We start from the raw sequence: 26,115 nt of genomic DNA on the forward strand, positions 1-26,115 counted from the left end.
TTCTGAAGCTTGTTATCTCAACTGTCAGTCACAGTATTTTCTTTTTCTCTCCAGAAGACAGGTCAATAGTTCAGAAGAGTTGCTGAGTAGTGTGTAAACTGCAAATGTTAGAGAATGATGCAATGTTATAAAAAACACTATATAACTGAAAATAAAAATATGATAATATTTTCTTTGCTACTAATCTTCTAGTAATTATCCGTACCACACAACCAATTCATTATATCATATTTTTTCCCCGCTTCACTGTCTGTTTAATAAACGTCTTATATTTATTGAAAGTTCACTTATGTATTGGATGGGAGTTTTGCTAGTATGTTTTGACCTTGAGAAGATTGGTGGTGACAACATTTGTGTAATATAGAATATAGAATTTCTATTATAAATATTACGATGGTCAAGTTGGGTTTGGTGTATATAGCGGTAAACTATTTATTTATTGGCTGGTGTATTATTTAAATCAAATTTACATGGCTTTAGTAAATGTATTTTTGTTTCCTTTTCAGTGCAAGCTATTAGCACAGTAAAAAATGGTCTGGTTTGTCCATCGTGCTTCAGCTTAACAAGCTACGCATGTATACCGGACACAACAACCGTGTGCACAGGCAACGAGATCCAGTGTGCCACATACTCTATGCACAACAATTCAGGTAATTCTCCATTTAGCTGTTAATATAATATAGCAGTCAAATAGCTTCTACTTCCAAGTGCTGCTTTCATCAAAGTTAGTAAAAAAAGTACACTTTTTTTATGGCAGACTGCCATGCTTACTTAACCACTTCACAACTGAGGGGTTTTACCCCTTCAGCATCCAAGCAATTTTCACCTTTCAGCTCCTTCCATTCATTTGCCAATAACTTTATCTCTACTTATCAGAATGAAATGTGTTAAAGGTGTTTTTTTTATCACTAATTAGGCTTACTTTGGGTGGTACATTATGCCAAGAAATGTTTTATTCTAAATGTTTTTTAATGGAAAAATAAGAAAAAAATTGGAAAAAAATCCTTATTTTTCAGTTTTTGGCCATTATAATTTTTAAATAATGCATGCTACCGTAATTAAAATCCACGTAATGAATGTGCCCATTTGTACCAGTTATTACACCATTTAAATGATGTCCCTATCACAATGTCTGGTGCCAATATTTTATTAGGAAATAAAGATGCATTTTTTTTCAGTTTTGCATCCATCATTAATAAAAAGCCCATAATTTATAAAGTAACAGTATTATACCGTCTTGACATACATATTAAAAAAGTTCAGTCCCTAAGAAAACTATTAATGCATTTTTTATAATTGTAAATTTATTTCATTGTATTTTTTTTTACAAAAAAAATAAATGTTGGTAACTATTGGGGAGTGTGGGAGGTAAGGGGTTAATTTAAAATGTAAAAACAGGTCTTTGCATTTAAAAAAAAGTACTTTTAGATGTAGTTTTACTATTTGGCCACAAGATGGTCTCAGTCTTTTTTTTGTTATATGTCCTGTGAGCGAAATATGTATGCTTACAGGAAGTGTACTGAAGATGGGAAACTTTTATTTATTAGAATGATCGTGCAGCTTCTCATAAAAGGCGCCGATAATTGCAACGGGGACTTAGATCAATGATTAGGAATTGCTTTCTCATTCATTGATCTCCTGGCGGGCAGATGGCAACATGAACTAGCGCACAAATAAGCGGGAGCGCTTTTAGCAGTGGTAGCAGCGGGAGTACGTATATTTACTCCCCTGGGCGGTTAGATGAAGTCTGCAGGGGAGTAGATATACTGTACTGGAGCTGTGAAGTGGTTAACGTGTACGTGAGCCAAAATTCGGGTAAAAAAAAGTCACATAATTGCATAAGAAGAGGGCTTACCCTGCTGCCGCTGAAATCAATAGTTAAAATTTGTAAAAACGTGCAATAAAACCAATGCACTTACTGGAAACCAGTAGTAAAAATGCATCTCATGGGCCAAGTGCTCATCAAATCATCCTGAGGAGGCAGTTTTCCCGGTCCACTGGGGCCAGCAATGGTGGTTGTAAGATGTTGGATAAGACACAATGGACCCCCAGATGGACTTCTGTGTGCCAGTGACATCATGATGGGCACTCCGCCAATGAGCTGCATCTTTACTGCTGGTTTCCAGGAAGTGCATTGGTTTTATTGCATGATTTTGCATTCGCGTGTTGTTACACTATGGAGAGCTCCTCCTCTGTTTTGTTTACTAAATTTGAACATGTATTTATAAGTCACACTGAATACACATAAATAACTAGTGTTTCTCAAAAGGACTCGGTTTTGAATTTGATTTCAAATCTGATTTCATGCACTTCCAAATTGATTGTAATCTAAATTACAAATAGAATCACAGTTCCAATTTGAATCTAAATTCGAGTCAGAATTCTGCATTATAGCCATAACTACGTGCACAATTACAACTGCTATTATAATTAGTGGTTAATAGCAAAGCCCCTGTACATGCTAGAAACACCAAATTTGCAGGCTATGAAGAAGAAGATAGAAAGAAAAAAAAGAGGAAAAAAAAATCTAAACAACCTAGTAGTTTTTGATAAATCAATTTTAAAGTATTGAGCTGAGTGTGGGTAATGTTTTAATGGCCACCAACTTATTGCTTAAAGCGGACCCAAACCAAACATTTTTTTTAATTCTAAATATTTAGTTGCACCACTCTGACACATACAAAGATAAATAAACACTCCTTCAAATCTATGAGCATTTCAGTGCATGCTTTTCACCCTTCTCTTTTCATAGCTAGGGTTATACTGGGGGCAGCCATTAGCAATTCCTCCATTGCCGGACACCATCTACTCCACCAGTTTGCCGGAAAAATCCCGGCAATTTGAAAGGAAGGGAGGGGTTCCTCCAATAAATGTAAAATATTTTATATTTGTCATCATGCAGCTGAAAAATGGCTGCTATTTATTATTATAATTTAGAAAATAGATTTTATTTCTGAAATCTTGTATTTTTAATTTGGGTCCACTTTAATAGCAAACCTTTCAAACGTGGTAGAACAACAAATTTGCAGGATATGTTAAGGAGAAGAGTGGGAGCAAGAGGGAAACTATTTTTTGAAAAAGATCTTATGATAGATTTTGAGAAAATCGACGTTAAAGTTAAAAGGAAAAATTACATAAAATGACAGATGTATCAACATGTATATAAATGTATGTATTTTTTTTTTATATCTTCAGTGTGTATAAAAAAAATAGACGTAGAGTCCCCCCTTCCGAGCCTCTTTAACCGCTTGTCCCACATGGAGGCTGAGATAGCCAGAATGCAGAGCCTGGCCGTGTGGTGCTTGCCATCCTGAGCTTGTAATGATCAGTGGTGTCTGCTGACCAGAATGAGCTCAAACAGAACTAAAGTCAGTACTTTATTAAGAGTGTGATCACACGTGTTTAAACAGTAACACAGGAGTACTCCTATGTGATAGCCCTTAGCGTTAGGGACTATCACTGGTGTAAGCGAGATTGCACAGGCAGGGTCGGTAACAGGTCGGTCAGGTCGCGGTACATAAACGTCAGGCAAAATCGTAGTGAATAAACAAGCTGGTTTCGGCAACAATCAGATGGGCAGAAGTACAGAATCAGGAGGCAATGTCAGAGTCGAGGTCGGGCCGAGGTCGTCAACAAATAGACAGGCAGAGAAGAGAATCAAAAGGCAGAAAGATCGTCAGAAGTTCAGGCAAGGTTCATACACAATAAGGCATACAATGATTAATACTATAATAATTACTGTTATGAAATATCAATAATAATAATCCTAGCTATGTGTGCATCCCCAGGGTCCTGCCGGATCAAACACACTGGGAACTGACTAAGGTCTGAGAGCTTAGCCGCAAAGTTTCAGCAACAGTAGACAACGATCTACTGACAGCCCGGGTCTTAAATACATAAGGCAATACCCGCGGCTCCACCCAACTCGCCCCAGCCAATCAGAGGCGAGAGTCACACCAGCTCTGTCAGCTGACCGGCTGGTCAGCTGACACGCCTCCTCAATGCAAAAAAGTCCTGTCTCCGGGTACGCGCGTGCGCTCTTCTAACCTGATGTACCCTGGAGAGACCTGTCCTGTCAGGAAGGGATGAGCAAGAGGCTGCGGCGAGATCCGCCGTGACGTCAAACGCGGGAGCTGCGGTCGCGCCACTCCCTGCTGCAGAGGTAACACTAACATTACTGACAGAGCTATACCAGCCCACATGGTTAATGGTATGGGGAGGGGGGCTCTGGAGGAGAGGGGCAGCCAAGCCTCCCCCATCTTCCGGAGCCCTTAACCAATCCATGAACCCTCCCAAGGCATCATCGACCCCCACCTTCTCCTACTGGAGCTGGGGGTCGATGATGCCTTGGGAGGGTTCATGGTGGCATCTGGGAGTCTTTTATATTTCCCACACTCTGAACATATATAAAAAAATAAAAATAAATACATTTATTTACATGTTAATACATTATCTGTCATTTTACCCAGTAACTTTGCTACTTTTTCCTTCTAACTTTAACATCAATTAATTTAAAAACTATAAGGTGTTTGGTGTTTCTAGCATGCTTGGGGGCTTTGCTATTAAGCGCTAAAGTCAGTGGCCATTAAAACATTTCCCACACTCAGCTCAAGAATTTTAAAATTGAGTTTCTCAAAAACTCTTTTGATTTTTTTTACCTTGCTCCCATGGTCCTCCTTAACATACTCTGCCAATTTGGTGTTTTTAGCATATAAAGGGACTTTGCTATTAACCGCTAATATATATAATGGCAGTCGTAATTATGGCTTGTAAGCCGGAATTACATGTCAAATACGAATGCAATTATGGAAGCATTCGGAATCGCCATCCGTAATTGTGGCAAATCACGTATGACAATTTCGATGCCGTAATTCCTCAAATCGGCCCGTAATTACAGAATAGCCTCAATTACGAGGTCGTGATGAGCACCACTGTAAATAACAAATATAAATTACCGTATTTTTCGGACTATAAGATGCACTTTTTCTCCATCCAAACTAGGGGGAGAAAGTGAGTGCGTCTTATAGTCCGAATGCTAAAAATTTGCAGTGTTTACAGCATCTCCCAGCTGAGTATATAGGAGACGGAGAGGAAGAGGAGGTAAGTTACGTCTGCGGGTAGAAGATTTCGCTTTTAATGATCTGCCCTCTGCCTGAATCTGGAATGCAGGGTGAAGGTAGAGATTGAGCTGGGCAGCGTGTAGAATGTGAATAATGTGTGCATTTTCGAGAGTCTGTGAGCTCTGCTTGCAGGGGAGGCTGCCTGCAATAAATCTGACATGCCGGGTGAACGAAGAGAGACGAGCTGCTAATATAGCAACGTGTGTGCACTGAGGACTGTGAGCTTTGACTGCCCGAGCGTGAGTATGGGGAGAAGATCCAGTTGCTTTTAATTCCCTGAAAACTATGTATGTAAAGCTTCCGTGCCGGGTGAAGGGAAATAGTGAGCTGATGAATGTAACAGTGTGTGCATAGCATTCAGCTGCTTGCAAGCTGCTACATATGATTTGCCGATCAGCTCACTGTCTCTGTCACCCGGCATGTAAGCTTTACATACGCAGCTTTCAGGGAATTAAGAGCAGCTATATCTTCTCCCCGTACACAGGCAGACATAGCTCACAGCCCTCGGTGCACACACGCTACTATTTTAGCGGCTCAGCTCTCCCTTCAGTCGGTATGTCAGCGAGCAGACAATTAAAAGCTCCTGGATCTTCTTCTCACGGACAAACTCACAGCCTCTCCACAAGGAAGTAGGAACCAGCTGAAGAAAGAGAGGGCGGGTGGAGGGGTGGCCGAGCTCCAAGTCACATGTTGCTGATCATCTCCAGCACTTCTATGACCTCCGTGTGATGACATCTGGGCATGCAGGAAGTTTGTGTGCGCTGCATGGGAGGGAGGAGGCTGCGGTGTCCCAGACACAGTAGATGACGTTATGGCATCATTATGATGGAGGAGACTTGTATCCCTGCACAGAGGTCACAAAGCTGTATCAGTGAGGGTTTGTCTCAGGGATTAGTCTAATTGGTGGTGACAGGGTGGGTTAGTGTACTTAGGGGGCAACAGTGGTTAGTGTAGTTAGTGGGGATTAGTTTCATTATTGGTGACAGGGTGGGTTAGTGTACTTAGGGGGCAACAGTGGTTAGTGTATTTAGTGGGGATTAGTTTCATTATTGGTGACAGGGTGGGTTAGTGTACTTGGGGGGCAACAGTGGTTAGTGTAGTTAGTGGGGATTAGTTTCATTATTGGTGACAGGGTGGGTTAGTGTACTTGGGGGGGCAGCAGTGGTTAGTGTAGTTATTGGGGATTAGTTTAATTATTGGTGACAGGGTGGGTTAGTGTACTTGGGGGGGCAGCAGTGGTTAGTGTAGTTAGTGGGGATTATTTTCATTATTGGTGACAGGGTGGGTTAGTGTACTTGGGGGGCAGCAGTGGTTAGTGTAGTTAGTGGGGGATTAGTTTCATTATTGGTGACAGGATGGGTTAGTGTACTTGGGAGATAGATACAGCTTGGGGGAAGCTCCGCAAGATGCCCCTGCACCATAGACACACCAGGTTTTTGCCCTCTAAACCTAGGTGCGTCTTATGGTCCGGAGCATCTTATGGTCCGAAAAATACGGTACTTGAAGTATCCATCCATAAACTTAGAGATAAAATTAAAAAAAAAATTTATAGTTACCTTTTAGCAGTTCATGTAATTTTTGTGTTGTTGTTTCCAGTGACTTCAGGACCGTACATAATAATGGTGGGATGTGCCACAGCAAACCTCTGTACGGCGCCAAATGGAGTCATGTCATCAATCGTTATTGGGAACATCATTGAGAACATCACATGCTTCAATCCCAGTGGCCTCAGCACCACTACACCGTCCACAAGCAGTAAGTCTGTTTATATTTAAAATTAGCAATTGGTAAAGGCTTTACAGCCAAGTCATCACCATTAGTGTAGTTCACATGTGGTAAAGGACAAGCATGTTTGCATGTGGACAGTTTGTGTTACCATTTTGCACGAACGTTATGCAGTGTTTGCATCTGTCCTATACTTTCCCATGGTATAGGGCCATTAAGGTAGACTGCAAAAAGTCTGAATGAGTGTATAAGGGCAGCAAACTTGCACTTTTTTTTGCAAGTTTGCATCAGCCCTCCATCCTGAAAATGTCTGAGCAGGAAAAAAATGATGTCACCAACTAACCCCCTTGCACAATGTCTGACTGCTAGACTGCCATTATATAAGCTGGTGAACTCAAAAAAATGTGTTGCCATTAGGGCACTACAGTGGACAGCAGCAGGAAGAAAATATTTTTGCACAGTAGAACATCCAGGACCTGTACTGTCATCTGCAGAGGTAGTTGATGATTTTCTGGCACAGTGTTGAGGCTATGTTCCATTTGACCACAGACATGTGCTCTTCCAAACACAGGTAGTTTTGGCAGTGGCTGGATAGTGTACTGGTTAGGGGCTCTGATCCTGACACAGGCGACCTAGGTTTGCATCTCGGCTATTCCTGTTCAGCAAGCGAGCACCTATTCAGTAAGGAGACCTTGGGCAAGACCCACGCTGCTGATGCCTATAAAGCGCACCCTAGTGGCTGCAGCTCTGGTACTTTTATTCCATCAGGAGAAAAGTGTGATATACACGTTCCAAACACAGGCAGGCAAGATACATAGTTCTGAAGGGCACTGAAGGGCCACAGGTTTGCATCCTCCTCCATCCTCTGCAGTCTCTTCCTCACAGGAGTCCTCCTCTTCCACAGCACCCTCCTCTTTCCCAGCACATCCCAAGCTCCCCAGAGTCTATTCAGCATTGCAGGTACAAAGTTGTCCTGCTGTCTTGCGGCCGTTGTGCCTGGAAGCTAAAAGCCCCACCAGACCTGCACAGCTTTTAGCTCTGCAGACGCAAGCCACCAATCAGTGGCTAACCCCACACAACCCTAAAATGGGTTATGGTTATGTGACAACAGTAAATGGCAAATGGTTAAAGGGGAACTGAAGAGAGAGGTATATGGAGGCTGTCATGTTTATTTCCTTTTAATCAATACCAGTTGCCTGGCAGCCCTGCTGGTCTATTTCTCTGCAGTAGTATCTGATTAAAACCAGAAACAAGCATGCAGCTAGTCTTGTCAGATCAGACTTATAAGTCTGAACCACTGAAACACCTGATCTGTTGCATGCTTGTTCAGGGGCTATGGCTAATAGTATTAGAGGCAGAGAATCAGCAGGGCTGCCAGGCAACTGGTATTGTCTAAAAGGAAATAAACATGACAGCCTCCATATACCTCTCTCTTCAGTTCCCCTTTAAGTGACAACAGTACCAATCTATTGTCTGCACCTAGACTGGGCAAATTATTTCACATGCCTTGAACATGATTGTGCAACGTTTTGTTGACATGTACCCAGAATCCCAGGTACTTAGAAAGGCCAGGAAAGTGTCTGGCTATTTTAAAAAAACCTACATGGCCATGGCTTGCCTTGCTGATATTCAGTCACAATACTACAATGCAGTGAGACGTTCAATTTGCAACAGCCTGACAAGATGGAATTCTATGTTGTTTGGGTCGGCTGTTTCGGCAGCAATGTGCAGTTAATGACTATCTCTATGACCCGGATAGTAGGACAGGCTCTGGGTAGTTTTTTTCTCTCCGTTGCACTGGATGCTCATACGCGACACCTGCAGACTTATGTGTCCATTCGAGAAGATCATTAAACTGGACAGTCTCATTGAAGGCACCATCAGTGACAGCCTACATAAAATAAATAATTCAAAACTTAATAGATACATTTGCAATGCCAGATTTTTAGGACTTTGCCACAGTGAATACACCTACATTTTAAGCAGGTCAATGCCACAAAAATACTACAGAATAAGTAGGTACTGGCCCACTCTATGCGCAAATACTTTTTTTTTCTTTTTTTCTTTTCTTTTTTTTACAAATGACCAAAATAATCTGTTAATGAAAAGAAATTTGCTTGATCAGCTGTTTGGACACAATAATGTTCAGTTCAATTTCTACAGCACATTTTGGAATGTGCAACTTAAACATGTTATGTTTGTTTTCTTTTCCAGAGTTTCTTTCTTGTATCAATTGCACCAGCTCCTCCCAGGCTCTGTGCACGGGACCATCGATGATATGCCCCAATTCCAATGATGTCTGCACATCTATATATACTGCAACTACAAGTATGTGAATTATATACTTTCAAAAGTGGGCAAAGAATATGATGGGCATAAAGGCCCTTAAGGAAACTGATAAATAATGATAATGTAGATAAGGATTTAGAGAGTGGCGTTAAAGGATGAAATATAATTATAAATGATGGTAGATAAAGACACAGGGACACCGAGAGCCCAATATAGTGTAGTATGCAGGGATGGTCGTAGTCAGCCAACTTCGCTACGTTGTAACTACACGTAGTTTTAAGCAATTACGTTTCACCAAACTACGGCTTCGAAATCAAATATTCGCTTTGTATGCATTTCGTAGACTACGCGTTAAAATACGCAATTACGCGTAGTGCGAAGTGTAGTGCATGTATACGCTTATGCCATTAAGCGCAAAAAAAATTACACATTAATTCCTCTGGAAATGCTTGTACCAGGAACTCTTCTATGTGTACATTCCCCTTTCCAATGCGTAATTTTGTACGCATACAATCGTACGCGGGAAAATAGACATGATTAACGCATTCGTAGTTTACTTCGCAATACACATGTGAAGTACACATAGAGAGCGTAAACTATGCGTAACGGCACTTCGTTACACGTAAAATAGTAAGCTTAGTTTTGAAACTTCGCCTACAAACTACGATGCGTAGATGCAAACTACGATGCGAAAATTCGCACTGGTGCAGTTTCTGCTCATCCCTAGTAGTATGTATTGGAATAGGACAGGTGTAGTTGAAGGTAAGTACAGTATACTCACAAACAATGGTTACCTCATATGCAACCACTGTAAAGGCAGGTGGAGAGAACACGCCTGTCCCCACTCAGGAGTAAGAAGTCACTCTCTGTAGATAGGAAAAAAGATAAAGCTTCCCGCCCTTCCACCAAGGGTGGACTGGTGTATGTCACAGGGGAACGGAGGCACCAAAAGGATAAAACAACAGAACAGAAATCGCTATATACTCCTTTTTGAACTGCCTGAGGAAGCGGGGTCACACCCCTGAAACGCGTTGCAATATTGTGGAGTGTGTAAATAACATTTTGTGTTATACGCTAACACGTGCCTATTGTTGAGTCCTTTGGAGTGGCTAAGAATTCACCTCTACCAAGTCCATGTTTTAAACTTTTTATATTGTTTTATCCTTTTGGCACCTCTGTTCTCCTGCGACATATAAATATGATGGTGGATGTCATACTAAATCATAACTTACATTTTTTTATTATTATTTCTCCTATTTAGTTATACAAGCTAAAATAACATCCTGGTCACTGGTGAGAGGATGTGGACAACCAACCGAATGCTACCAGCCCAGGTCTCTGAGCAACCAGGTGCTGGGATTGCGTATCAATACTGGCTGCTGCACATCTAATGATTGCACCCCTCCAGAACCTGCAGGCAAGTATTTTCTGAGAGCAGGTAAAAGAAAATATTAAGAAACACTACAAACATTACACTTTCCCAGGGCCAGCACTTCCATAAAGGCAAAGGGGGAAAGTGCCCCAAGGCCACAGAGCCTATAGGGGATCCAAGGTGTCACCCCCACAACTTACCTGTTCTCTCCAGAGACCCTGCAATGGAGCAATGAAGGAGTGACAGAAGAGCACACCTGCTGAGAAAGGCAAGACATTACTCTGGCAAGACACAGCTAAATTGGGGTGTGGTCTGGGGGGTAGCCAGCTCCGGGGCCCTAGGGGGTAATTTGGCTGCAACAAAGGACCACTAATGCCACTTTTTGATTGGCGGGGGGGGCTGTCAGGGGGCCCCCAGGTTAATCTTGCCAAGGGCTCTATTGTTACTAGAACCAACCCTTAACTTTTCAAATAACTAAAGTGTATAGTTATCTGCTACCTAGTCTCTGTAGTAAATGGTCCACAGCCTGATGCCAATTTTAAATTTTAAAGATTACTTTAGCGAATAGTCAAGCTCAATAGCTCATCCCTAGTAATTGAATTGCACACCAGTAGTGGCCGGATAGTGTACTGGTTTAAGGCTCTGCCTCTGACACAGGGGACCAAGGTTCAAATCTTGGCTCTTCCTGTTCAGAAAGCCAGCCCCTATACAGTAAGGAGACCTTGGGCAAGACTCCCTAACACTGACACTGCCTATAGAGCTCATCCTAGTGGCTGCAGCTCTTTGAGTCTGCCAGGAGAAAAGCAAGCTATACATTTTTTGTGTCTAGACACAATATACATGTTACAAGAATAATAAAAAAAAGAATTAAAAAAGATTGCTATAAGTGTTATACATGTGCATCAGATGTCACCGTTAGAATGTTATTTTGATGCACAGAGAAATAAAACTTTAACCAAAATTGCCAACCTGAAATTACAAAAAAAAGAATTATTATCAAGAATATATGCTAAAACTATTCCAGAATATTGGGAATTTTAAAACAACTGACGATGGTGGTGTAAGACTTAGTGGATATAAAATGCGGTTTCCTTTTTTTTCTGTTTCCTTTTATTTATTTTAGGTAACTGATTTCTGAATGTTTTCCTCTTTTCAGTGCCGGCTTTAAGCCTAATAACGAATGGGCTGGTGTGTCCTTCATGCTTGAGCTTTTCATCGACAAACTGTGTATCAACCGCAATAATCCAGTGCACAGGAAGTGAGACCGAATGTGTTACTTACGCAATGGGTAATTTTCAGACTGATCTGTGTACTTGTTGTTTGAATACGAATAAAAGTAAAGCGCTCAGCAGGAGGCTATAAATCCCTAAGAAACAAGGTTTACGTGATACAATCAAATTTACTTCCATCCTGTAAGTTTAGCATAGGGAATGACTTTCTTCAAATCCCGTAAATCACCAGTTCAGTTTATGCCCAAACAGTATATGAGTCTCATACCTCCCAACTTTTTGAGATAAAAAAGGTGAACACTTAAGCCACGCCCCTGCCACACCCCTAATCATGCTCCTGCCACACCTCTAGTCACACATACCATAAAGATTTCAAAATAAAAATATGTTGTTCAAACTACACTGGTCCTTTCTATCCTGGTTCATTTTTGTTCATATTAACATGTGAAAATAAGAAATATATCAGTTTAAAGTAATAAAAGTAGTAAAGCAATCTCATTTTAGCTCCTATTGAGCAATTCCATATAGCCAGCAGAAATACCTTCTCCCTTTCAAAACTCAAAAAGGAGAGTCTTAGTCATAGCGTACCACCATTTATTCCATAAAAAAAGTTAAACGCATTCCACTTACAAAGTTTCCTGTAAAATAATGCACATTTAACATTCATTAACGTTTTCATTTAAAAAAATGTAGTCAATGTTTTTCCATTGTATAATCTTACCTCACCCTGATTCACATTCTTAAAGGAGAACTGAAGTGAGAGGTATATGGAAGCTGCCATATTGATTTCCTTTTAAGCAATACCAGTTGCCTGGCTGTCCTGCTGAGCTATTTGCCTGCAGTAGTCTGTGAATCACACCAGAAACATGCATGCAGCTAATCTTGTCCGATCTGACAAAAATGTCAGAAACACCTGATCTGCTGCATGCTTGTTCAGGGGCTATGGCTAATAGTATTAGAGGCAGAGGATCAGCAGGGCTGCCAAGAAACTGATATTGCTTAAAAGGAAATCAATATGGCAGCCTCCATATACCTCTCACTACAGTTCTCCTTTAAATTTATAAGAGATGGTAGCCTCTTTACTGCCGGCATGTTGAATCACTGTGGGAGTTTTTTTGTTGGCTCTGTAAAGTGAACAGGGAGATCACATGATCTACCAAAGTGCTCTGGGAAGATACAGTTGATGTAATTAGTGGGGTCCTTTGAAATAGCATGAGGTACGGCCAGCAAAAGGGGTCAGATTTTAGTTATTTCAAATGCTTATTAATTAGAGCGGAACGGCAGAAGTTTAAAAATAATTTTTGGGTTATTTAACTTTTTGAACCATCATAGTAATGTTTAAAATATACGGTTTCTGAAATTCAGTGCAATTAAATGAAAAAAAGGTGAGGAGTTTAAGGCTCAGTTGTAAAAGTATTCAAACTATAACCCCCATTTTGTTATAGTGAATGTGCATTTACCTTTATAGGGCAAATTTCCATTCCTCTTCTATGTGGCGAAAAGCCAACTCAAGTAAATGAACATAGTTAATATGTTTTTTTTTATAATAATAATAGTAGCAATAATAATTATATTAAAAAACCACTATATATCAGTAGAACAGCAGTCGTACAATTTGCAATGTGGTGTTGACTGGTACTATTCCCTCTTCTTAGCTTTGCATTACCTCCTAGGATAGGGTGGGGCCAAGCTGCCACTTACCATCCATCTTATCTAGGTCCATAAAAGGGGTGTGGTCAAGTTACTGCTAAAGAACAAAGGTTTAGCAGCTGGGGGCGTTGATCTGAGAGGCAAGTCTGAGAGGGAGCCATACAATTTTGGCATCAGTTATATTTTCTGCATGAACAGGCAGTGGTGGGAACAAAACTCCCTAGAGAGAAAATGTAATATGATGTAGAGGTATGTGTTAAAAATTGTAGTTTTATTTAAATCAAATGTTTTTATTTCCTTTTCCAGCATCAAGCTCGTCCTTTTCCATGGCAGGTTGTGCCACGAAAAACCTTTGTGGGAACTACAATGGAGTTACAACAACCACTGTTACCGGGCACACTGCAATAAGTATTACATGTAGAAATGCCACTTTAAGCACTACTACTCCTTCAACAAGTACTGCCACAAGTAAGTCTATTTATATTAGTGGTCTAGTAAAAGTTAGTAACATAGAATAAGGAAAAAAACAAAACAAAAAACCCCCAAAACATCTCTAGTAAATAATCTTTTATGGACCAGCAGGGCGGCAGGCTAGGGTAGAAGCGACCCACACGGCAGCTTGGGGCCTCGCCCTCTGCTGGGCGTCCTCCCTCGGTTCATCAACATCCACCTGTACTCCCCAAGCTGCCAATATACCACTTGATATTTTTAAATATATGAGACACTTGATTTGGCATTTAAAGACCACTATTGCCAAAAATGTTAACAATCTAAATACATAGTTACATAGTTATTTTGAGTCCAACCAGTAAATGTGTGCACATACCTATACAAAGTACATTTTTCCAAGCATAAAATTCACTATAAATTTATTTTCTCCTATGTTCTTGTTGCTTACTGTAGGTGGTACATATCTGACAGATCTGATAGGTTTTTGATCTAGTCCATCTCCTCACGGGGGATTCTCAGGGTTTTATTTATTTTCAAAAGCCTGGTACAAATGTAAAGGTAAACAGAGCAACCTGTAGGATAAAAAAAAGTAAAATGTTTAAAAATAGAGGATGCAGGGGTGGACCTACCGCCTCAAAGTAGACACAAATTAGTAATGATCTTGTATTAACAAAATCATTTATTTATACACACCAAGATTCGGTGCAACAAATTTTGCAGGAATGACGCTGCTTCACCAGGCCATAGGGATGGAGTATACAGCAATTCAGGTCTAGGATTAAGCCAATCACCTCTGCCTTAGTCCTAGACCTGCATTGCTTCATCCCTATGGCCTCATGAAGCAGAATCATTCCTGTGTAACATGTTGTACAGAATCTTGGAGTGTATAAATACATGATTTTGTTCATACAACATCATTACTAATATCTGTCTACTTGGAGGAGGTAAGTCCGCCTCCGTCTCCACTATTTTTAAAGGACCGCTATCGCGAAAAATTGTAAAATTGAAAATACGTGTAAACACATACAAATAAGAAGTATTTTTCTTCCAGAGTAAAATGAGCTATAAATCACTTTTCTCCTATGCTGCTGTCATGTACAGTAGATAGTAAAAATCTGACAGAACCGACAGGTTTTGGACTAGTCCATCTCTTCATGGGGGATTCTCAGCAAGGCTCTTATTCTTTATAAAGACACTCCCTGAAAAATAATTATACAATGGTGCTGGCCAGCCTCCCTGCTTGCTGCCCTATACTGGGTTCACACCTGTAACTGGCTAACCTATACTGGGGGCACCTAGACCTCGCCACCTATACTTGGGGCACCTATAGACCTGTCTACCTACCTTTACTGGGGGCACTATACCTAACTTCCTATACAGGGGCAACCGATACCTGGATGCCTACAGTATATTGGGGGCTGCTATACCTGGCTTCCTACACTGGGGGGCTATATACCTCATCAGAAATAATATTCTTTAACTCCCCCAGGGGGAGGAGGGGACGGAGGCTTGGGACTAAAACATCCTGCCCTGATTGGAAGCTGAAGCTTAGCTTTTAATGCGCATTGATGGGGGAGACATGGGGAGGAAGTCTTATACTCGAGTTGGCTTATACTCACCATTGGTATGCTGATACCTTGTCCTGTACTTCCGATAGTAACATGTTCCCTGGTGATCAGTGTTGATGACGCCAGGTGGCGGGGCAACAGACATGGCCAATTCCCGAGAGATTTCATGCTGAAGTTGATTGGGAATTGGCCTGCTTTGTATGGGCAGCCAAAAAATCTTGCTTTAATCAGATTTGATCAGAGAGAGATTTGTTTCTTGCTCGAATCTGCCCATCCACCTTTACATTCCTATTAGTGTAAATTGAGCAGCTGCAGCTTAGACATGTAAATAATCAGAGATTTTGTGGAGGAATTTTGAAATTGATTTTAGATTTGTGTTTCAAGCCTTTATTAAACTCAGGACCAGCGCTTCTATAGTGGCAAAGGGGGCATTACCCCAGAGCCTGTGGGGGCCCCCAAAGGTGCCCCTCCTCCCCTCCAGCTATGGTGACTTATGGCATCAGCCCCCCCCCCCCCCCCTCCAAAGTTACTTTTTCCCCAGGGCTTATTGAAGCTAGTACCAGCCCTGCTTGGCACATTTTGGTAAGTTACATGGAAAAAAAGATTATAGAAATTAATTGGATCAGTTTTTGCACAGAACTCCAGCAGAAACTGAATGCCAGGGAGGTTAATGGCACTTCCAGAGTTACGTAATTTTGGACAATTCGGGGCAGGGCAGCTACAGCTGACTATACTCTGGCTGCCTCGCTAACCTACTACCGAGCGGCGCAAGGAGTGATTGAAATATTTACCTGCTCTTATCGGCTCTGCTCTTCCACCACCACTGATTGCAGTTGTAATGCAGACCTCCTCCATCAGGTCCCGATCACATGATATGACACGAGATCGGGACCCAAAGGAGGATGGCAGTATTACAGCGCCAGGTGGTGGTGGAATAGGAGAGTCGATCAGGTAAATTATTAATCGCTCCGTGTGCCACTCTGCAATAGGCTTAGGGAGGCTGGGGGAGTAGATGGAATATGTGGTGCCGAAGTGTACCCAAAAAAACGAAACCATTTAAAACTGCATGTAAAAGGCTAAACTCCATCTTATAAAATACCAAAGGCACCAGGAATACAGATTTGTATCTTTTTGTGAATCAAAGTCCAAAGATAAGTTTGGTTGGCTGACCGGGTATTTAAAAATGTTAGAATTGTAGAAGTAATTTGTTTTTGATTACAAAATAAAGTTTAAAGAGGAACTTCAGCCTAAACAAACATGCTGTCATTAAGTTACATCAGTTATGTTAATTAATATAGATAGGTAATATAATCTCTCACCCACCCTGTTTTAAAAGAACAGGCAAATGTTTGATTTCATGAGGGCAGCCATCTTTTTGGTTGAAAGGAGGGGACAGGGAGCCTGAGACACAGTTCCAACTGTCCTGTATCACTCTTCCCAGTTGCTAGGCAACGTGAATAACAACATAGGAAATCCTATCATGCTTTGCACAGCATCAGGGATAAAAAGTCCGGGCTGTTTTCTTTGATGGGGCGGAGCTTTGCTAAAAATGCAGCTAAAGATGATGCTTTGGTAAGAAAAACAAAGTTATGATGCTGTGAAACTGTTAAAGAAACACCAAGCCTCTTCAGTTCTGCTGAGTATATTTTTAGTCCGGAGGTTCACTTTAAATCTGAAAATAGAATATCTGCTTAAACAATGAGATTCAACCTTCTCAGCTACAGTAGATATGTGGGATATTATACATATATGTCTCCAATATCATTTGTCATAAGTCATGTTAGGTAGATAGAACCTGGCAGCTATGGATACTCAGAAATTCCTGTTTGCAGTGATACAACAAATAATAAGGGCATTAATCCTGATTTTCTGTTTTCCAGGTAAATTCCTCACTTGCATAAGTTGCACCAACATGGCTTCATTTGAGTCTACATGTACAGGAACCCCGGTGACGTGCACTGGCACAAATGATGTCTGCACTTCAACATATACGGAATCCAAAAGTATGTGAATGTTACGTTTTACACTTTCAGAACTGAACAACACAAATGCGTGACTGCTAATATTTAAATGTTAGAATCTCAATGGCAAGATTCACAAATTTAATTTTTGATGATCGTTAGAGATCCGGAACTGTAACAGCATATAGGAGAATGCAATACATTATTTAGGATACTCACTTTCACGTTACATCTCCTGGTCTCAGCATCAGAAACTTTTCCTATAACTATTTATTGCTGTTATTATCATAATTTAGTATTTATATAGTGCCAACATCTTCTGCTGTGCTGTACAGAGTATATTGTCTTGTCCATAGGGGCTCACAATCTAATCCCTGCCATAGTTAGTCATGACTATGTCTGCATTATGTAGTGAATGTACACTACAATCGTGTCTGCACACTGCTCTGCTCAGTTTCATTGGAACCGCTGGTCCTGCCGTCAAGACCAGCGGTTCCAATGAGATCAAGCAGAGCAGTGTTCAGACGTGATTGGTGGCCCTAGGAAAGCGCCACCCACCTGATTCTTCGAACTCTCCTGTAAAGCCTTTCATTGTTTCTCTAAGTGTGGCTACTTCCGCACCATGTGACTGGAGCGGCGGGCACTGTGTCTATGTGAGTGTAATTTTTTTCCACAAAGGAACAATGGGGACACGGGGCGGAGGACGGACACACGGGGCCAGTGGTGGGCCGACATTTTCGCATATGCAACATTTTGCAACAAAATTCGCAATTAGGCATCGTAATGCGAAATTTCAGAGAAAATCGTTAAATAATTTCCTATGTAATAGTAGTATTTCAAAATTGTGTGTAATTTTTCATGTAATTTTCACATAATGTTGTACTTTAGAGGTTAATAACAAAGCCCTCATACATGCTATTGCTACCAACATTTCTATATATGTTAAGCAGAATAGTGGGTATAAGTCACAAAAATAATTTTTCAAAAAGATCTTGTAGTTTTTGAGAAACTCGATTTTAAAAATGCAAAAAAAATGGTTTTTAAACAGTCATTGTAATGCTGGGATGCCATACTTTCTGAGTCAGCGTGTGAGCTTCAGTCTAAGTAGCTGGGTAATGGAAGAGGCTACACAGACAGACACAGGAGTAATGAACAAGGGTGCAAGATTGCCCAGAGAAACTTCAGCTCTGGGTCGCCTATCAGGCTATATACTACGTGATACAATACACAACAGACGTAGTCGGTAACAGGCTTGGGTCATAACTAGTATCAGATGACTGTAGTACAGAGGGATGAGACTTTAATCAAAGTGGAGAGCAGGCTGGATCATACACAGAATAACAATCAGGATAATTACAATATACAATATACAATACTGAACTAACCAGAGTACATATATATCGGCAGTGTATATATATATTTGAAAACTGGCTGACTAGAACAATAGTAATAACAATTAACAAGACAAAAAATAGACAGACAGATGGAATGCTTTGTCAATCTAGTCGCTGCCCCAGCGACGGCAACATTCACACTGAAATAGACAAGACTAGCAGGTGGGAGCGTAACTAATGGCAACCGCTGCTTTCGTTATGTCCTTAAGAACAAGGCGAGAAGGAATGCTACCAGTCACCAATGTGGTGCTGGCAGAATCCAAGCTATCAGGGTCAGAAGGACTTTACTGTATCCCCGTGAATACAGCAAACATCCAAGCAAGAAACAAGATTCAAACAATGCAATATACAATTCACATGAACGACCCAGCAACAACTCAGAGAGCTGAACGCTATGTCGGGCGGGTCTGAAATGGGAGGCAGACTTTTATGTCTGCATCCGCCAATGGATGCAGGCATGCAAATTCCCACACAGCTGAATGGTAATCACCCAATCCTGAGCCAGCTTGATTACCAGTTGCTAGCTGAAAGACTCTCATAACAAATACATGCAGTACTATGCAACAACATGCATGTAGGAAATCCAGGGCTACCTGGCTACAGTTCAACTACAGCAAGCAATAGGAGGAATGCTGACAGCATCCTGAACTGCTCTGAACTGCAGTGATTGCAAATGACAATAAGACTCACTGCAAATGCGCAACCGAATACAAGCAGACAAGTCAGAACTGCCCGGTTGCAGCTCCACTGCAACTGACAGAACATGGTACAGGAGAGATCCTAACAGTCATTTCTCTAAGTTTAAAAAACATTTTTTACTTGCATTTTTAAAATCGAGTTTCTCAAAAACTATATGGTCTTTTTGCGAAATTCTTATTTTGACTTGTACCCACTAATCTCCTTAACATATGTAGCAATTTTGGTGTCAGTAGCATGTTTGGGGGCTTTGCTATTTACTGCTAAAGTCGGCAAGAAATTATGCAAAATTTCACAAAATTTTATGTGAAATTACGAATGACTACACGAAATCAATTGAATTTGCAAATTGTAATTACGTATAAGCGTAATTGCGAAAATGTACACGAAATTTAGTGAAATCGTAATTTGTTGATTACGATTATCACTACATGGGGCATTGCCTTTCTATGTGCAGCTACTTCAGCACAAATTGACTGGAGCGGTGGGCATGCGTATCTATGTGTGTTTACATAGGACAGACACATGGGCAATGCCTCCCTCTCTAAGTGCGGCTACTCCCACACAACCTGAAGGGGACTCGCGGGGAAGAGGGCACGGAGCAGAGGCGGACACAGGGGATTCCTCAAAATGGACACATTTGGACTATAAGACGCACTGACTCCCCCACACACACTTTTGGAGGAGAAAAAGTGTGTCTCATAGTCCCAAAAATATGGTATTTAATATAATGTGTCAACATCATCTGCAGTGCTTTACAAAATATATAGACATGCCATTAACTGTCCCTCAGAGGACCCCACAATCTAATCCCTACCATAGTCATATGTTCATCGTAGTCTAGGGCCAGTTTTTAGGGGGTACAGATGTGGGAGGAAACCGGAGTGCCCAGAGGAAACTCATTCAGACATGGGAAGAACATAACAACTTTGTGTAGATAGTGCCCTGGCTGAGATTAGAACCATGCTATCCATTACGCCACCAGAACTCTCAGTAAATGAACATTCTGCAGAGATCACCTAAAAGTACTAAAGATGTTACTTCCTGTGATAAATTTCAGAGTAAATCGGGGAGAGGAACAATTTTACAATGGGCAGACACTGGCTAAATAATTTATAAATGAATATTGTAAAAAATAGGCAATATTATTCATTATGTTATTTTGACTACAGTTACTCTTTAACCACTGCAGTCTGTAAGTTGTTTTTTAAGCAATCTTTCCCTGTAGCACTCCCCTCATTCATTCGCAATAACTTTATTACTACTTATCACACTTAAATTATCTATATCTCGGGGGGGGCACAAATTAGGCATTTTGAAGATGATACTTGTTTTAGTAATTACTTTATTTTATATGCATTTTATAGGGGAATACATTAAAAAAATCAAATTCCATCCACTATAGTTTTAAAATAAGCAGTGCTACTATAGATAAAACCCACACATTTTATTTGCCCAGTTTTCCAGGCTATTACAACATTTAAATAATGTTCCTAGTACAATGCATGGCGACAATATATTATTTGGAAATAAAGTTTTTTACCCTGAAAAATAATTACAAGTCCCTTATTTTCTGAAATAAAAGTAATATATCCTCATTACATACATAGCTCAGGCCCCAAGGTCAATTCAGTATTTATGCATTTTTTTTAAAACTGTCACTTTTTTTAAACATGCATTTATGTTTGATAGCTGCAGGGGAGAATGAGTTAATACGTTTTAGTAAATATGACATTTATTTATGTTGTTAACAATATTTATCGGGCACCCCATTTTCTGCTTTTTCCGCCGTATTAAAGTGAATGGGAACTGCATTTTTAATAAAATTAATCAAATACTTACCTAAGGAGAGGGAAGGCTCTGGGTCATATAGAGCCTTCCATCTCCCCTCTCGGTGCCCTCTATCCTGTGCTGGCTCCCCCCATTTCAATCCCCCGCCGAAAGGGTATTTGGAAGTCTTCGGGAGCCGTGCCCTCCCGAAGACATGCAGCTCCATACTGCACAGGTGTGAGCGTGCAAGAGAGTGTGCTTGTGCAGGCGCAGTACAGGGCCGCCCTTCTTCAGGAGCACTCGGGCTCACTAAAGACTTCTGAAGCCTCCTTCAGCCGGGTAAAGCAGTAATTGACTAAATTAGTCAAATACTGTTACCGGGCGGGCCAGCACTGGAACGAGGGGACCAGGAGAGGAGCCGGAAGGCTCTATAGGACCCAGGGCCTTCCCTCTCCTTCTCATTTTTTTAAATGCAGTTCCCATTCACTTTAATGATAATTGCATTAGAGTCTATGTCAACACCCTTTTCGTCCAGTTGTTGCCGGCGTCCTTTTTTCCTGCTATTAATTTTACTTTTTGCCCACTAGGTGGCTCTATGCACTATCCTGGAAGTTACCAGGAAGTGCTTGATCTTTTTTTTTTGTTTACTACATTTGTACTTTCAGTTTTATGAATAAACATCCACGTGAGGCATGTTGATTCATTCACAGGGGCTTCGGTTGGCTCTTCACCAAACGATCCCCTGTAAGTTCCACCAGGAACAAATGTATGCACACTCACTGCAACAACAATGTGCATCCAGCTAGACTAGCCAGGCTCCTCTCTGGATGACTATAATTGTCCAGACAGGATATAAAGCTTAAGGTTGGTTCATAATAGATTTATAGAGCCAAGATTTTGCAATAGCGTAATTTGCAATTACAATGTGAAGTTGTAAATTGTAATTTTTGGGAAACTTGTAATGAAACTAGTTGTAATTTGCATCATTTTTTACTATTACAATTTTGCTATTAAGATCATAATTGGAATTACAGAAATTACGCAAAATTATGCATAAGTAAAATTCTCCACTATGATCATCACTCTCTAAAAATAATGACCGATGATAATAATAATGAAATATAACTGAACAAGAGCAGTCATTTTTAATGTATTTCCCTCTTTTTTTTTCATAACTACCTGTGTAGTTCTAGGGCCGGGCCTGACAACCTGGACATTGGTGAGAGGATGTGGACAACTATCCGAATGCAACCAACCTAAGACCCTGAGTAATACCTTTATGACAGTCAGTATAAACACCAGCTGCTGCACAACTGATAACTGTACTCCTCCACCATCCATTGGTAAGTATATTATTACACCATGTAAAAAAAAAAAAAACTTTTTTATTATTGGCATGATATATGTGTGTCTTTTATAGAATATGATATTTTTCTTTGGTTGGGGCTTCGTCATTAATAGTTTTTCTTTTTTTTAACATTTCCTTGTAGAGCCATCTATTAGTACTTTAGCGAATGGGCTGGTGTGTCCTTCCTGCTTCAGCTTGACAAGCTACAGCTGTGTGCCAGACTCATTCACCCAGTGTACGGGGACTGAGACCGAATGTGCCACCTACTCAATGACTAAACTTTCAGGTGATTGTCCATCTGGCTAAAACTATCAACTTGTTTTCTGTGGCTCCTTTTATCATCATACAAATATAATCTGAACATCTGGATGTTGCCATTTATTTATTTTTTATTTTATTTATTGTATTTATAAAGCGCCAACATATTACGCAGCGCTGAGTGTGTAGTAGGCGTGTAGGCAGTATGAGTGTAGGATTTGAATATCAGCAGCATTTTCAATGATCAAACCAGAACATAGCTGCATTTAAAGGGAACCAGAGATGAAATAAAGAAAAGCTTTTATACATGCCTGGGGCTTCCTCCCACCCCATACGCACGGATCGCTCCCACGCCGCCATTCACCGCTGCCTGCAACTACGAGAATCGGCTTCCGTCACTGACGTCATCGGAGCCAGACTATGCAGGAGAAGTGCGCCCTCTACATATCTCTCCAGCGGCTGCTGGAGAGATACGCAGAGAGCGCACTTCTCCTACGCTAGACTGGCTCCGATTGACGTAAGTTCTCATAGTTGCGAGCAGCGGTGGATGGCGGTGTGGGAACGATCCGTGCGTATGGGGCTGGAGGAAGCCCCAGGTATGTATAAAAGCTTTTCTTTATTTCATCTCTGGTTCTCTTTAATGTCATATTACCCACAAGCCAGTGCACCCAAGGCTGAATTTGAACCAGCCTAGGATAAATGTCAGTGGGTGGGAGGGATTTCACCCTTTCAGCTGATTTTCAATTGGCTGCAGAACTTCTTCCCCTCTACAGACCCGGTTTTGACTGACAAACTGGCCATCAACTTGCCATTAGCGTCACACTGGTGGTGAGTTTGTTTCCACCTTGCAGTTCCACGGACAGCATACAGTAGCAATACAAAGTATGTGAACCCTTTGGAATAATATGGATTTATGCACAAATTGGTCATAAAATGTGATCTGATTTTCATCACAACAATAGACAATCACAGCCTGCTTAACCTAATACCACACAGATAATTAAATGTTTGAGGCAGGGAACACACTTGTCGTATGCGTTTTGATATGTATGCGTTTTCGCGTTTCCGCGTTTGCGTTTCCGCGTTTGCGTTTCCGCGTTTTACCGTTTTCGCATTTTTCCGTTTTTGTTTTTTTTGTTTTTTTCCTCATTCATGACAGGGATGCTTTTCTGACATCATTTCCCGTGGAAGTGTTTTCATTGTGTGGTAGAAAAGGTCACACAGTGGTAGTGAAGATGTTCCCTAGCATTCCCCGCCAGATACCCCGATCTTCCCTAGCATTCCCCGCCAGATACTCCTACTCCTCCGGTTCCCACCTGCCGACAAAACCCCTGCTCTTTGCACGCCAAATCCTCCTGCTCTTCTCCACCGCTCCCCGCCCGCCGATCAGCTCCTACATAAAAAAAAAATGTATGCCACTCACCCACAAGGCAAACCAGTCCATTTGGCGTGCGGTGGAGAAGAGCAGGAGGATTTGGCGTGCAAAGAGCAGGGGTTTTGTCGGCAGGTGGGAACCGGAGGAGTAGGAGTATCTGGCGGGGAATGCTAGGGAAGATCGGGGTATCTGGCGGGGAATGCTAGGGAACATCTTCACTACCACTGTGTGACCTTTTCTACCACACAATGATATGTATGGTATGGACAAACCAGTCCAGCACACTCAATGGCGCTTCTTTTCTTTGCCGCCAACGGAGAGAGGAAGGGGAAACACGTCACAAACCCTAATTTGAATAGCCGCACATGTTACCCGCAGGCGATTCTGTGCTGTAGAGGAATCGCCTGCGTACCGTACAAATATCTCCGGAAAAAAGCAGAAAGGATAGCGATTTCAAAACGCACATTAAAAACGCTATCCTACACGCAATAAATATTACGTTTTCTAGCCTCCTATTATTTAACATTATATGCGGCAGTATGGTAATTTGTGCGTTTTGACTAGTGCGGCAAAACGCGCAAAAACGCATGTAGTGTGTTCCCTGCCTCCATGTTTTTATTAAACACACCATGCAAACAATCACAGTGCAGGTGGAGAAGGTATGTGAACCCCTGGATTTAATAACTGATTGAACCTCCTTTGGCAGCAATATGACTTCAACCAAACATTTCCTGTAGTTGCAGATCAGACGTGCACAATGATCAGAAGTCATTTTTGACCATTCCACTTTACAGAACTGTTTAAGTTCAGCAATATTCTTGGGATGTCTGGTGTAAATCGCTTTCTTGAGGTCATGCCACAGCATCTCAATCAGGTTAACGTCAGGACTCTGACTGGGTCACTGCAGAAGGCATATTTTCTTCTGTTGTTGATTCTGTTCAGCCTATGAGAGGGGATCTCTAGTGAGCCGCTCCAGGGGACGGCCAAGTATCAGGGCTGTCCCCAGTACAGCACTGCATTTGATCACAGCGCTGTACAAAAGAAACAGACGTTTTCAGTTTGCTAGCGGCGATAGCTGCTGGAAGACTGTTGACGGAACTCAGCTCCGTCACTTAAGCCTTCAATCTCCTCCCCCAGGACTTGACGCCTTTTGGCATTAGACGGTCCTGGGGGAGTCACCTTGCGGCTGCCAAATTGCCAATCGGCGTTAGGTGGCCGCAAGGAGGTTAACTGGGACACTCTGGGCAGAATGGTACAATGGGGGATTTATATACTTGTGATGATCAGTGCAGAAATAACTGATCTTCATTTGGTCAAGATTACTTTTTAAAGAGACACTGAAGCGGAAAAAATTATGCTATTATGATTTGTATGTGTAGTACAGCTAAGAAATAAAACATTAAGATCAGATACATCAGTGTAATTGTTTCCAGTACAGGAAGAGTTGAGAAACTCCAGTTGTTATCTCTATGCAAACAAGCCATTAAGCTCTCCGACTAAGTTAGTCGTGGAGAGGGCTGTTATCTGACTTTTATTATCTCAACTGTTCCTGGACTATTTACTTTTCCTCTGCTAGAGGAGAGGTCATTACTTCACAGACTGCTCTGAAAGACTCATTTTGAATGCTGAGTGTTGTGTAATCTGCACATGTTATAGAATGATGCAATGTTAGAAAAAACACTATATACCTGAAAATAAAAGTATGAGAATATTTTCTTTGCTGCTAATCTTCTAGTAATTATTCATAGTACACAACCAATTCACTATATCATATTTTTTTTCGCTTCAATGTCTCTTTAAATGGGGTGCTCCTTGTTGATATGTTATTAGAGACTGATCCAAATATGATAGAGAAAATAAAAAATTAACGATATTATTTTCGAGGATTGGGACTTTGAATTAGGTGATTA

The 26,115-nt window shown here is 41.2% G+C and overlaps 2 protein-coding genes across 2 annotated transcripts in view; both read left to right on the top strand.

Moving 5' to 3' along the window:
* Positions 1-393: 393 nt before the first annotated feature.
* LOC137522298 (uncharacterized) lies at positions 394-11,637 on the top strand. Its single transcript, XM_068242329.1, has 6 exons — positions 394-406; positions 507-650; positions 6,717-6,875; positions 9,060-9,173; positions 10,396-10,572; positions 11,630-11,637. Exons 1-6 carry the CDS (start codon positions 394-396, stop codon positions 11,635-11,637), a joined length of 615 nt encoding a protein of 204 aa, XP_068098430.1.
* Positions 11,638-11,677: 40 nt separating this feature from the next.
* LOC137522299 (uncharacterized) overlaps positions 11,678-26,115 on the top strand; it is a 58,061-nt gene continuing 43,623 nt past the window's right edge. The window contains exons 1-5 of the mRNA XM_068242330.1: positions 11,678-11,794; positions 13,692-13,853; positions 17,284-17,406; positions 22,412-22,567; positions 22,715-22,858. Coding sequence (XP_068098431.1) covers positions 11,791-11,794; positions 13,692-13,853; positions 17,284-17,406; positions 22,412-22,567; positions 22,715-22,858 — 589 coding nt within the window. The 5' untranslated portion in view covers positions 11,678-11,790. The remainder of the gene's footprint in view (positions 11,795-13,691; positions 13,854-17,283; positions 17,407-22,411; positions 22,568-22,714; positions 22,859-26,115) is intronic.

This window comes from Hyperolius riggenbachi, chromosome 6, assembly GCF_040937935.1.
Source record: "Hyperolius riggenbachi isolate aHypRig1 chromosome 6, aHypRig1.pri, whole genome shotgun sequence".
Classification (NCBI taxonomy): domain Eukaryota; kingdom Metazoa; phylum Chordata; class Amphibia; order Anura; family Hyperoliidae; genus Hyperolius; species Hyperolius riggenbachi.

Excerpts from the sequence above, each read along its gene's own strand:
- LOC137522298 (XM_068242329.1), top strand. Across the intron at positions 6,876-9,059 it reads CACTACACCGTCCACAAGCA|AGTTTCTTTCTTGTATCAAT; the intron begins GTAAGTCTGTTT and ends TTTCTTTTCCAG. Across the intron at positions 9,174-10,395 it reads TATATATACTGCAACTACAA|TTATACAAGCTAAAATAACA; the intron begins GTATGTGAATTA and ends TCTCCTATTTAG.